The sequence below is a fragment of the Hemibagrus wyckioides genome, linkage group LG03, assembly GCF_019097595.1.
Source record: "Hemibagrus wyckioides isolate EC202008001 linkage group LG03, SWU_Hwy_1.0, whole genome shotgun sequence".
NCBI lineage: Eukaryota > Metazoa > Chordata > Actinopteri > Siluriformes > Bagridae > Hemibagrus > Hemibagrus wyckioides.
Window position 1 is genome coordinate 28,390,139 of NC_080712.1, and position 14,237 is coordinate 28,404,375.

Here is a 14,237-nt window from a genome sequence, read left to right on the forward strand (position 1 = left end):
ACAGCTCAGGAAACAGCAATGACCAGCTACTTTATTGCTTTAAAAAAAGTTGTAAATACAGAAAGGTTGATGTGGCTTTTCTCCAACTTGTTTTAATGCCAAGCATTTTTTTATTGATTTTTTTTAAGAAAGGCTCTCATTCTATCAGTCCCCCCCCCCCCGCCCTCCACAAAAAATACCATCATCGGCCATCAAGCAGACAGATTGTCTAACACTGCTGTGATTCACACAAACACATCTATACACAACAACCCGGTTGCACAAGCGCTAACATGGAAATCCATAATCTCATGTAGAGATGAAAAGGAACAAAAGAAAACATAATACATCTGTGCCGAGTATTAAGCATTTATGGAAACCTGAAACGGTCTGCTGCGGTTTATGCTCAAAGAAATACCGTCCGAGTAGAGATGGATATCCGGTGTGAGTAAAACTCACAATGTGATATGATACTCTAAATCAAGCTAAGATAAACATGGAAATAATTCAAGCCGATGAGATACAAAATACCCTTTCAGCGTGATATTTATTAAAAAGAAAAGATCCAAAAAGTACCTGGAATATGTCAGCATTCAGACACAAACAGGACAATCCTAATGAGATTACAGTCAGACACTATTCACCACAAAAATGGAAACGTTATTGTATACACACCACACTGCGATTCACTTTATTAAGATCTTGCTGAAGTGGTCACACTTGTCAAAGGTTTATTCACTATGTATTATTCATAAAGACCTGAATGTTCGTTGGAACCTGATGACAACAAAGGTCATAGCACATGATTTACATCATTCTCAGATTCCTCAAATCATTCAGCCAGTTCTGGTGCCTTGTGCATGGGGTGGGGGTTACTCCCACCAGGACAGAAATCATTCATCATATGATGAAGGTGGATCAGTCAGAATACATTTGTATTGATTTGTAGTGACTCTTTCCTCTAAGGGGACAAGTGGACAGAAACGGTGCCAGCAAAATGCTACGGTGTAGCAGAGCCAATATTTTGTTCTTTAATTTGTCATGCGTCTGTACAGTACGAGCGTATAGATGCCATAAAATGAAGAACATTTTCCAGAAAGTATTTCCAATTTGAATGCTGCTTTGTTACTGTTGCCAGTAAATTGATTCATTTTTAATTCATCAGCCCTTTAATATTATATTATGTGTTTATGTGAGACGTTTTTTTATAGATCATTTTTAAACCTTTGCATACTGCATGCATCTAAATTTTAATGATTGTTGCTTACATCTGGTCTGGATGTACTGTATATAGTTATTTTATCTTTTGGAACAGGTGGATAATATTAGACCCTTTGGTTATTATCCCCTACTCATCATGCTGATGAATTGATGCCATGCCCTGATGTCCCTCTTTTCTTGGTTTGGTGGAATTTCCTATTTACACCTGCAGTATCAGAAACCTATGCTAGCTAATGTCATGGGGATTTTTTTTTTTTTTTTTATTACACAGTGTACCAAAGCTGGGGTGTTGAGTGTAGAAGCAGTCCATTTTGAACCCTCCTTCTGAAAATGACACAAAATCATGCACATAAGTAACAATTTACTTACTAAATGATGCTTTCCAAAAGTTAGTCTAGATGCTCCAATGGTAGTAAAAATAATAGTAAAGTAAAGGGTGGGAATTTTCTTTAACATGGCTTAAGCTAAACTGTAGCTGGGGGTTAATTCATCCATGGTGAATATACACAAGCTAATGGAAAATATGATGTGCTTGGTTCTGGGATCAAATCTGAACAGGGCATTTAAACAAAATTGAAGCTGAAGCTTAAGCCAGTGTTAGGGCAGGAAAATACCGAATATGAGGTTAATCATTTTGAATAACTAAATAAAATATTTATTTTTTTCAGTACAGCTTGTTGCCACGGATGATTACGTTCGCATAAAACTCACTTTGAAAATGCATTCTGGTTGAATAGTTGGCTTCTTTTCATTCTGGGTACTAATTCATTTTTATAAAACTGACAATAAGAGCAATGTCGCTATAAATAACTGTGAGCTGTTTAGTGTTAGGTCGTTTTAGCAATGGTTGCTGTATCTTGCAACATCCAGGCTTGACACGCAGGAAAATACCACTCATTCAATTCATTAATTTAATTTAATGTTATCTTTAGGATCAATATTATTTACAGTGAGATTGCATTTTAAATGCTTTGCACCTCAAATGATGCAGTAGATTATAGGGGTATAACACAATGCCACCATCTGTATCTGTTTAGTGCTTCAATATCAGCATCTGGAGTCAGATATAAACCTGAAGTAGGGATAGCCAAAAGTGAAATTTCATAATTGGCTTCAGCTAGAGAGATTTGCTTTTTTTTTTTTTTCCTCACTGAGGTATTTGTGTCTGGGACACAGTTTCTGTTTAGTCTGAACAATGTATTGATATTCAGTTATATCTTTAATAGGCAGTGCATAATTCGGTCATTTTGCTTTTTCTTTTGTGTTTTTATTCTATTTAAAGTACCGCCAGCATTTCCCTGCATTTTTTTTTAGACCTAAAACCTTTGGGATATATTCGTGTGTATTATTAAAATTACAATATCCATGTTTCAACACTGTGTTACTGTATGAGGACGAAATCGTAACCAACAGGACTGAATGTTGTATGAATGAGCCTTAATAAAGTCTTAATAAAGCTTTAATAAAGTCAGCCGTTAGCCCTTATCAAGTTGCATTATATCAAAATAAATCGTTATGTTGTCCAAGTTATATTTAAAGGCTTTTTAAATATATATAAAATAATGTACTACTACAGTATGTAGTATTTACTACTACAGCCTGTACCACTAGTTAGACAATGTCTCCAGGCAGACATTTTAAGCTGAGCTTGTTTCTTTAAGATAAAACCATTGGAATTCATGTATTCATGACCTCCTGTCCAACACCGCACGTCAACAAGGCCAGGGAATAAAAATCGTATCATAATATTCGAGTTACACAGGAGGCAATTCCACTTTGGATTTCTCGGGTTAACAAATGCGTTCCTCGGGTGAATAAGACTATAATTTGTGGGATACATTCAAATAGCAGTCTTTTGATTTTTGAGATTACTTCATCCACCGACGGCTAGATGAGAAAAACGTAAATGGTTTGGCTTTGTATTCCTGTATATTAATAAAAAATAAATGCATGTGGATTTTCCAGCTTGACATAAGACGAATCATTTGATTTGTTCTAAACAGATGGAATAAAGAGCAGCACTGGTCAGAACAACAGAGAAACCATGATTGAGCGAAGGCTTGCTGGAGATAAAAATGACTCTATAAATAGTTTGAGCAGCATCAATAACAAAGATACTGAAAGAACAAAGAGTGGTGTGCTGAGCCGTGTGGAGTTTTTTCTTTAAATAAATATAAAGTTCATGTTTACCTAAAACCCGGAAGAATTATATTAAGAGCTAACGTCTAAATACCGTTCATTCTGAATAACACAGCCACAAACCCCAGTATTCGAAAGTATTCAAACCCCAGATACAGGCATTATTACCACTTTCAGCAAATAATAACTAACCTTATGACATTTATGAATAAATGATTGAACGGTAAGGTTGCATTAGTTATGTGTAAATGAGGAAATAAAAACATATTTTGATAGAAGAGTCAGGCTTTAACCTATTGTTCCTGTCAGATGGATATATCTTTGGGGGATTTGCTTGTTCTGTCCTTCTGTTCCATTTGGCTGGAGATTGAAGGTCAGAGGACGCGGTAGCACTTAACCATGCTCCCTAAAGAACGAGGTCAGTGTATCTAGCAGGGCTTTCATCAAATGAACATGTCTGACCTTTCACCCGAGAGCCATAGTAGCTGTCATTACTCGAGGAGACCCGTGGTTGATCTCCCTCTTGTTATGTCCGTGTAATTTACCTGGGCAGCATCTGAGATGAGACTATTTCCTGAGTATTGATGCTATAAGCTTATAGACAACCTAGCATTGCCTTAGCATGCTGCATCCAACCAGACAAAGTATACTCCAACAAGTATCACACACAAGCACGCTCAGGTTGTCCTAGAATTACCATGGAATTGAGTTTCCACTGGGGAGAAAAATACAAGAATATGTTGCACGCTCAGTAGGGATGTAATGTATTATTCACAAGGACCAGATCATGTCTTTTAAACAGATACAAATACAGAAAGAAACAGAAAGCACACTATTTTATTATTAAGAAGTGAGTGGAAAGGAAAGTCTTGTCAGAGTGGGAGGTTGTTACTTAAAAAAAAGGAAAGAAAAATGTTAATATATATTTTGGAAATGGTACTAGGTAAATTTGTTTGAAATGATTGTATAAAAGAATATTAAACAAGCGGTATTAAAAAAAAATGAATAAATAAAAATGGTTACATGCTCCTCATGCTTTTGTTTGAGTCAGGTATGAAGTAATGTGATGTAGTTGAGGTTGAGGAACTGTCAGAGTAAACAACACAGCATTTCTACCTCCAGGCTGTTTGTTTTCCAGAGCGGCTTTTCTGTATTTGGTTGAAGTTGTATTAAATGTAATTGGAGTGTTGTATGTGTCTCTTTTCCAGGTTGTCTGGCTTCATGCTGCCATCGCCGATTGTAAGTTCGGGGTCTATATTGGCACTGTGGTTCACTACAGATTTTGCTGTGAGTGCTCAAGGATTTAAAGCAATATATGAAGGTAAGAGATGCTGCAATATTATTTTTTTGTTTGTTTTATTTTCCATGTGAAGGTCAGTAGAGCACCCTACTTTTATACTGTGTGTAACTTGCTGCTTATATACAAATTTAAACTCCAAGTTCTTTTTGGATTTCATTACTTGCTTTAAATTGTTAATGGCCCAGAAGAAAAGTCAAACAAAGCTCAGGCAAAAAAAAAAAAAGTATAATTGAAAAAGTTTAGCTGCTCCATATAGGAGGCAAACCTTTAAATGTCAAAATACATCAGGTTCCATTTTTGGTATCAGGTTACTTATTATTTATATTATTTTTGACTTTTTTTGGAATTAAGTCACCGGTATAAATATAAAGACGTGGCTGATTGATTGATTTATTTATTTATTTATTTATTTCCCCCCCTCTTTACCTCTCTCTTTCTAGCTGCAAGTATAGACATACAGCCTGTCAGTGACAGTTGTGTCAGATGATCAAACAAAGTGAAACACCCCCTAGATTCGATCTCTAATTCGGCCAGTATTTTTCCAGCCGATGTCACTGTCATCTATACCGTGTCATCAGCCCTGATTGAGACAGTTCATGTGAAATGGTCGTAGGTGTAACAAATGTGAATGAGGTGTAGTATTTACTCACTGGCTACTTAATATCCATCATCCTTTTTTTCAAATGCCTTTGGAGAAGAAACTACAAGTAGAGAAAACTGAGCAAACAAGTACGAATTACGCAATGGGACAAATAAGTGTATTTGTTGTGGCTTTTAATGAAACTTCTCAGTTTGGTTTGTTCGGTATACAGAGAAAGAGCAGTATTGGCTTGAAATCACAAATGCACTTGCCTTTCTACCATTATGTGTAATATTTTGTCACACACTGATGAAACCTTGTGAGACATTTGTTATGATTTTCAATTTTAAAAATCATCTAATATTGCTGCTCCTGAGCTACCTAATATTAGGCAGGAATCCATCCTGTGACCTGCTTAATGTCCCTCCAAACTAAATGAGCACTGCCAGTATCCTATAAAGCTTTGCTACACGTGAAAGGTGTTTTCTGGCAGATGAAACATGGCGTAATGGTGCATTTGTATGTGAAAGGACTTTAAAAAGAAAATCTGGCTTGAAAAAGTATGCACTAATTCGCTCACAGGTACGTCTCTGTGAAACTAGATTAATACTCCATGCAAATGCATCAATGAGCTTTTCCAATTAGTTGTCGGATTAACGGCGGCATCCAAGTTTTACCTGGATCTTATTCAATTCCAGCTCCGCTCCCCCGAGCTATGTGGACTAATTTCACTAGAAAGATGAGTGCACGGATAAGATCTCCATCATTGTTCTCATTCACCTTAATGTTAACGCATGAAATGCAGTTAATAAGATCCCCACTTGTATAGTTCTTATCTCACCCGTCTCTCCCCCCCCCCCCCCCAGACGTGCACTTAGTCAGGGAAGCTAAATTAAGGTTGGATTTGGATCCGTTATTACAACTGAGCTTCAGAGGCAAAAGCATCATATATTTATTTATTTTTTAACTAAAGTTTAAATATCACTGGAGATTCACCTCTCTTAGAAAATTCTCAGGCATTTCTACGTACCAAGCTATGTAAGCACAACCATATGACTCAACAGATCTCGACCTTATGAATGATGCACATTCATGTCACTTCTTTGCTTGAGAGGCCTATTTTCATGCTTTATTCCTCCCTATAATCTCCTTCAGAATATGGATTACTGCCATCATAATTCAACTTCTCTTTGGCGCCAGCCTCATTGCTGTTAACTTATGAGCTGCTCTGGAAGGCTTTGCACATCTAAAAGTCACGTCTCTCTCATTTGGCATCATGTATTGTTGGGTGCCAGCAAAGCTCCCGAATACTCAGCCTATTTTTACGGCCATATGGCTGTTGTTGAGGCACCGCTGTGGAATGCAGATGTTCTGACAATGTGTGCTTTGTGCACGCTGCGAGACAAAGCCCCGTCTCCCGCATGAGGTATTATTCCTGCATCGTACTCAATGCTGCCGCATGATCTCATTACACACCTAAGCGCTGTGATGTAATTACACCCTAAGCGTCCGCCATCCTGCGTCCTTCACTTCGGAAACAATACACGCGTGCACCTACTTGCGATGCGTGTCACAAACCATATGATAACCATGCAAGTTTCACTTTAGTGTAGTCCACGCTCTGACAATTGAGATGTTATGAAATTGGTTCAAGGTTCTTTCCGCTGGGTTGTTTTTATGCGCATTAGCCAATGCCCATTGAAGTCAGTGCTGCATAACATTTCCAGTGACTGCGTGACCTTTCTCTGTTATGCATTAGGAGCCTCTTGCACAGCTACAACCCAATCCATCAGGTTAATGGGATTTTATAATGCCGTTCCCTCTGGTGGCCAGAACGGACACTGTTTAACACACTCTAGTTTTTTTTTTGTTTTTTTGGGGGGGGTTTTTTCTCCCCTTTCTCATTCCCTTAGAGCCAAACACATTCTAATAGCTTTGGACTTCAGCATTAGTGTGATATCCATTAGGAAAATATTTCTAAAACAAACTGACAAACAATCCAGGTAAATATATTTTCAGAAGTGCTCACCTGCAGGAAGATATTTTGCTGTTTTTGGTACTTTTTCAAATCAGAATTGAATAAAATTGCAGCAGCGCCCGTGAATTGTCAACTGAATCAGAGGAACTCCAGCCAATTTCTTTTTCTTTTTGTCTGATAATAGATTAACACCTATTGTGCTTGTAACACATTAAATATGAGAAATAAAAAAAAAATTTTATTGGAATCTCAGACAATGTTGCTTTTGCTAAATGTTCAAATATTTAGATGAAAGTCTCAGCGTTGCTGTCGGCTGTTGCGCTGGAACTACGGACAAAAACACAGCAGAAGTTCATAATGTGCACGTCTAAATGTTAACGCGTGGTGCACTATTTCTTCAATTCCCATTCAGCGCTGTTTAGATCACGTCATGCACAATTGTCCCGCAGGTTTCCCCAGCAGCCTTTAGAACAGGGCTTATGGACCATTACACCAGACTAATTGTAATCTATTTGCCTGCAGAGTGCTGAGTGGCACAGCAGTGTGGTAGATGAATATAGAACCTCGGAGCAATTTTCCCTCCCTTGATACACCCAGACGTTCGAGATGACAGTGTTTGCCGATTTGATCGAGTTCTGCAGTTAATTAACAAAAAGAAAGAAAGAAAGAAAGAAAGAAAGAAAGAAAGAAACCGTCCTGACAGGTTTCATCCTGGTGTTCATCCATATTGTCTTAGTGTATCGTTGCAGGTCAGATCAAAAAGACTATGCGCTGTAATACAGCGATACAGCAAACTTACCCAAGTGTATAAGAGTGGTGTGCAAAGGCTGATTACTAAATTCACAGGTTAATAGACAGGATCGCATTCACAGGAACCATGACTCAGTGCCCACAGAATATAATTTGTCCAGAATTTGCTGTGTGTGTAGGGGGAAGGTTAATGAGGTGCAGGTGAGACTGATTAGCATCAGTCGGAGCAGGATGGTGACCTCTGGTGAACAGGAGAGGTGTGCTGGGTTTCCAGTGTGACTCACTGTAGCATGCAGTGAGAGGCAGGACACAAGTGCATAAACTTAGTATCAGCTTTATGGGGCGAATACAATGATCATAATTAGTGTTCAGGATAGACTAAGATAAGAACACAGGCAGGTCGGTTTCATGCAGGGTGCATGAGGAAAGCTAAGGCATGGGAACTGTGGGAAGCAATGTGATTATTAGCAGCAAAATAATAATGATGATGATAATAATAATAAGAATACACAGTTACAAGAAAAGGATAAAAACATAAAATAGTCAAACCACAAAATAATAATTGAAAACAAAAATGATCAAGTGCTTCAAAATCTGCTGTGATTTTGTTTCAGTGGCCTAGTTGATCAGTCCCACTAAAAGTCTGCTCTATAACGGTTCACACAACCCACATATCTACAGTACCACCACTCTGAACACCAAGCCATGGAGCTGCTGAGCTGTACAAGCACCACACAAAGCCAAAACAGATATATTAACTAGAATGATATGATATGTTACCAAATTCTCTGCCACTGACTAAAGCAGCAGGTCTGCCAAAAGTGATCAGACACTGCATTCAGTCCATGGCAAGCTGGCCAATGGATACGCATCACACATGGGCAATCAAGGCATGGGGAAATCCGCTCGCTCGAGCTCGGCTCTGGAGCATGGCCACAACTGGCAAGCAGCGGCAAAATTCCACCAAACAGAAAACAAACCTACGGACATCAAAATATAAGAAATGGAAAATAATGGAACAAAAGAAAGAGGGAAAAGTTTTTTTTTTATTATTATTTGAAGATGTGGCAGATCTTTAGGAACTAACACGGAGCAGGTGAACACAATCGGCTAACAAACCACAGTGGTGAAGACATCACTTAAAACAGAAACAAATGCTCATGGAATAGTAAACCCATAACAAAGCATGTGAACTAAATGAGCTGCTATGCTGGGAATTTTAGCAAAAATATTATTCAATCAATCATTTTCAGTAATTGTTTTATCCTGGACAGGTCTGTGGTGGATTCACCTTCTAATGTTTATGAGATCTGGGAGGAAACCTACCCAAAAGGGGAAAGAAAAAAAAAAAAAGCTTGACAAAAACTGCCAAAACTTCTTCTTCTTTTTTTTTTTTTGTACTTCCTGAAAATAATGTTGCACAATTTATGCATGGAGTGATTGAAATGAATACTGACTTACAGAGGAATTGGACTGTATAGCGGTAAAGAAAGTGGCACTTATTTAAATTTATCCTTGAAAATATGCATTGGACTGCTGGAGGGAATGGCTAGTCCTCTGTGATCTGTTCAGCAGAGAGAGCATATGCTAATTTAAAGTTAGAGTATATAGAGTTTAATACTCTGTTTAAAATGTTTTTTTGTTTTTTTTGCCTTTTTCGTTGTTTTGTAGACGTAGAGTTTGGTTCGACTCCGCACCTCAGTCTGAGCTTCGCTACCTAGTTTGAATCGTGTAATTAAACTTTTAGTTCGAAGTTGTAATTCATCATGCTGTAGATAAGATGTCATAGTGAAATTCCCATTATCTCTACACTAACATTTTTACTCTGTGTCCTTCTCCTCAGGGATCATGTTGGTCTGTGAACATTGTGCTGACACGGGGAAATAATGCTAATATTGTCGACTTTTGCAAATGAGCAGTTGCTGTTCTTATTCAGCTCCTTAAATTAAGTATCTCATCAGACATTTATTGAAAATTTCCTAAGAAATGACACCTCTTTTTTTTTTCTTCTTCTTCGTTTTTTTTCTCTCCTCACACGACACAGAGATTTAGATAAGCAAAAGGTCCAGCAAGGCCTGTGCCAAAAGATATGAATCAATTAATTTCCCTACTCACAGTAGAAGCCTTAAGATAGCTGCCGGTCTGTCAAACGTGATGAGAGTCCGGCTAACGTTTAATCAACCTCGCCGAGCTAGAGTGTGATAGAAAGGCCAGACAAGAGGATTGGATTACACTCTGGGTCTCCCTTTCGGTTATCAGGCTGCTCCTCCTCTATTTGGACACCACCTGAGTCATTCGGCACTTCTTTAGCTGTCGCTCCTGAAGGATGGTGGAGTCTGCAGGTCAAAACCTTAAGAACATGGTGAAGAGATGTTTGATCTTATGATCAGTGGGTCAGGTATTCATCCTGTGGGAAATTGTAAACATTTTGAAGTGGAGTGTGTGTGTGTGTGTGTGTAGGTGGCAGTAAATCTTTGTGTGTTTAAACGGAGACAAAAGATTTGTTTAAGATCATCGATTTTTCATATGATAAAGGTCATAAGAGAAGGTAAATTATTCTGACTTCTTATGCACCACATTGAAACCATCTATTAAACAGTTTCCCATTTATTATCGAATGCGTAATGTACGTATACATAAATTGTACACTTGAAGCTAAAGAAAAGCATGACCACGGCTACATAGAACCGTAATGCCACGTAATGAAAAATGTAAAGCAAGAGTAATGATGATGTTCTCGGTGCAGAGAGAAAAAAAAAAAAAATTAAACCATAGAGATTTTCTGTACATTAGTTCATAGCAAATTTTCCATCAGCCTGAAGGTATGTGTAAAGTTGAGATCAGTAACAGCAAATCTCTGAATTAACCTTGCTGCCAGAGAGGATCTGTGCACCCCCTTTTTATCCCAAAGCATTCAAAATAAATGAGATCTGTGGAGCACAGCACTGACCTTGAAACATGTCATCAATGGCCGTATCCTTTTTTTTTTTTTTTTTTCATGATGCTGTACACTTGATCAAGATTAAAAATGGACAAAACCAACCATAAGAAACTTAGAGCTCGTATTTCAGGTTGTCTCGAACTATTGGTCAACAAGATGATTACAATTAGATGATGAAAGTTCAGCCTCCAAATTTTTATTAAGGAAAGGTTTTTGACTGTGTGCAAGACATTTTCTGGTAGATAGACCAGAAGTAAAAGTCTTTTTTATTATAAAACTATTATATTGTGTTGTTTTGAGCAATTGAAAGTTTCAGCCTGATGAAGAAGGCATGCAGAAATGTTCTCTTTGTGTCTTAACACCAAACTGGTTGGATGCACTAACTATTCACGTTTAGCATTGCAAATTATGTTCCCCGTTTAGAACAGAAAGCTTTCTGGTGTAGGCCACACCTACTTGATGTTTACATCCAAATATTAGACAGTTTATTTGGGTACTATGCATACATATACATCATTAATCCGTGTTTTCTCTCAATATCACACAACAACCAGGATTGTAAAGTGATAGCCGTGTTTCCCTGCAATCCATAACCAAAGATGAGGCCAGTTTGGCTGCATTTCCTTTAATTCTACTCAAGCCACTTTGTCAAAATTAATTTATAGTCCAAATATTCGAGACAATAGGGTTTTGTTTGTTGTAAGATAAAATCTTTAATAGGCCCCAGGCCAAAATATAGACATTTAAAGTTCTGTTATTTGCTTTTGATTTATTGCTCATGTATCACAGCCACACGGATCTGGAAAATATGAAAAATGATGAGGTAGAGGAGTGCCGGCAAGATATAGTAGAACCAATTAAAGTATATTTTCATCGATATTGTGTTTGGTGCACATGGTGCCAGGATTCATCTGCAAAAAAATGTCTGGCCTGTAGATGCAGAGGAAAAGGCTTGACAGTAGAATATTTTGTCAAAAATAGATACATATATATATATATAAAAAATATAGATTGGCAGTGTGTATTGGACTATAATCATTTTTTATTTAGGATGTTCTGAAAAGCATGGTTTAAAAAACATCAATCTGATCACAAAAAATTAAGTCTTAAGAAAAGGTATGAAATTGAACCCCTGTGTAACATTAAAAAGTCATGTAGGTTGTTCAGAATTGGCAAGAATGAGCTCCTGGTCATTAACATACAGACAGACTTAATACAGAGAGTAATATATATTAATATAATATATAGTAGTATATAGTATTAATCTAGTAATATTTAAAGGTGTCTGATCAAAATGGATTCAAATAGACTATATGGCAATATACACTACCTGCCACCTGTTCCGTCATGACGATGCCCCTGTGCACCAAACAAGCTCCATGAAGACATGGCATGCCAAAGATGGAGTGGAAGAACTCGAGTGTCCTGCTCAGAGCGCCGACCTCAACCCCACTGAACACTTCTTGGGATGAAGTGGAACACCAACTCTGAACCCCAGACCTTCTTAGCAGACATCAGTGCACCAGTACCTCATTAATGCTCTTGTCGCTGAATGAACACAAATCCTCACAGCCATGATTCTAATGAAGTCTAATGGAAAGGAGGAGTGGAAGTTATTCTAACAGCAAAGAGGGACCGAATCAGGCATGGGATGGTAAACAAGCGCGTATGAGTGTGACGCTCTTCTTTTGGCCATATAGAATACCTTCATAACATTTTAGCTGGCTAAATAAAAGCAGTAGCTGAAAACAAAACATACAACAGCAGAGAATCATGGAGAAGTGTTTTATAATGCTTTAAATTGATAAGAAAATGGATAGTTTTGTTACAGCCCTTTTTTTAGATTAAAAGCCCTTTTTTAGATTAATGGCCCTTCTCTATTATTTATGGATACATAAGAAAAAGAAGAAAAAATCGGCCATTATTTGTATTATGGAGTTGGACGTTTGATTAATGTTATTCTCAGATTTGTTATAATACAGATATTAATGGTCATAATTACAGTTCTAGAATTGCTACCACCCTTCAACACAATGAGCAAAAATGAATAAATTAAATCGTCCCCATTTTGAGCTTTGAGCAAACATTACTGCCACCTCCAAAATCAATCATATTTGCACACGTGCATTGCTTTCTTTAAGTCAGACAAAGGTTTTCCCACTGGGTGTAAATTCTGAGATTAAATGGCCACAACAAAACATTAATTCACTGACCCAATGCGTCTTTGGCGTCATTATGTCCCTCTCTGCATTAATCTTCTGGCAGAGGCAATTAGATTAATTTTTCATTTTTAGTATTTGACAACAGTAGTATTAGGTCTTCTCATTTATTCTATCCTATCCTGGATTATCCCAAGTTTGTGAGGAAATGATTTGGTCAGCAGTGAGCAGTGAGAGTCCATCCTGGGAACATGGAGCCCAAGGCAGAAATACACCTTGGATGAGATGCCAAGGAAAATCAAGAATAGCCAGTCCACCTACTGACATGTTTTGTGAGGACACCAGAGCACCCAGAGGAACTGCAAACATCAGGAAAACATGCAAAACTAACAGGCAGCATAGCCTGAGCTCAGGATCAAACCACAGACCCTGGAGCTGTGAGGCAGCGACAGTAACTTCACCGCCACCATGCCTCGACTACAATGTCCTGGTACTTAGAGTGAAACTCACCATGCCACCAGTATTCACAATCAGGCCCTGAACCACTATCTGCAACAACAACAAAAAAAATCCTAAATGTTATAGATCTACCTCTCCATGAATGCAGGACATGATCAAAGGCAATGAAAGAGTTCATGTAGACCAGAGACAGAGTTCTCTAAGCTAAGAAGGCTCAGAATATTTTGCTTTTATTCCTTAAAACCTATTTAAATTTACCACATTTATGTAAATGTGTATAATATGCATTACTGGTTATGGCTATTTCTTGGAACTTGACACAAGATATTAAACACAATCGTCATAAAGCCTGAATGCTTATAATTTATTACGTTTTGGATTGTAATTCAAGTGGTCATTTAAATAACTGCTATAAGAACTTAACCATAAATATAATAACCATGACCATGATAATGACAGCTTTTCTCTGTTGAAGCACCAACGAATTTGAAATCACAGACCCCCTGATCATGCGCCACTGACCCCCTGTGGTCCCTGCACCGTGGATCTAAGCAGTCGATTTATCCAACTAAAATGCTGATTAAAGTTTTGTTGCCTGTGTGCATATTATTTTTTTTGATACCATCACCCTTGTGTACACGTGTTTCCGATGCATTAAAAGAACCTCGGTTTGAAGTTGTTTCCTCTGGAACAGGCTGAAACCATAATCGTATCTCGTTTCACTCCTGGTT

At 37.8% G+C, this 14,237-nt stretch overlaps 1 protein-coding gene across 5 annotated transcripts in view; it reads left to right on the plus strand.

Moving 5' to 3' along the window:
* csmd1a (CUB and Sushi multiple domains 1a) overlaps positions 1-14,237 on the plus strand; it is a 331,961-nt gene that overhangs the window by 124,185 nt on the left and 193,539 nt on the right. For all 5 annotated transcript variants that reach the window (XM_058386490.1, XM_058386491.1, XM_058386494.1 and 2 more), the window contains exon 3: positions 4,548-4,660. In XM_058386490.1, the coding sequence (XP_058242473.1) occupies positions 4,548-4,660 (113 nt within the window). The remainder of the gene's footprint in view (positions 1-4,547; positions 4,661-14,237) is intronic.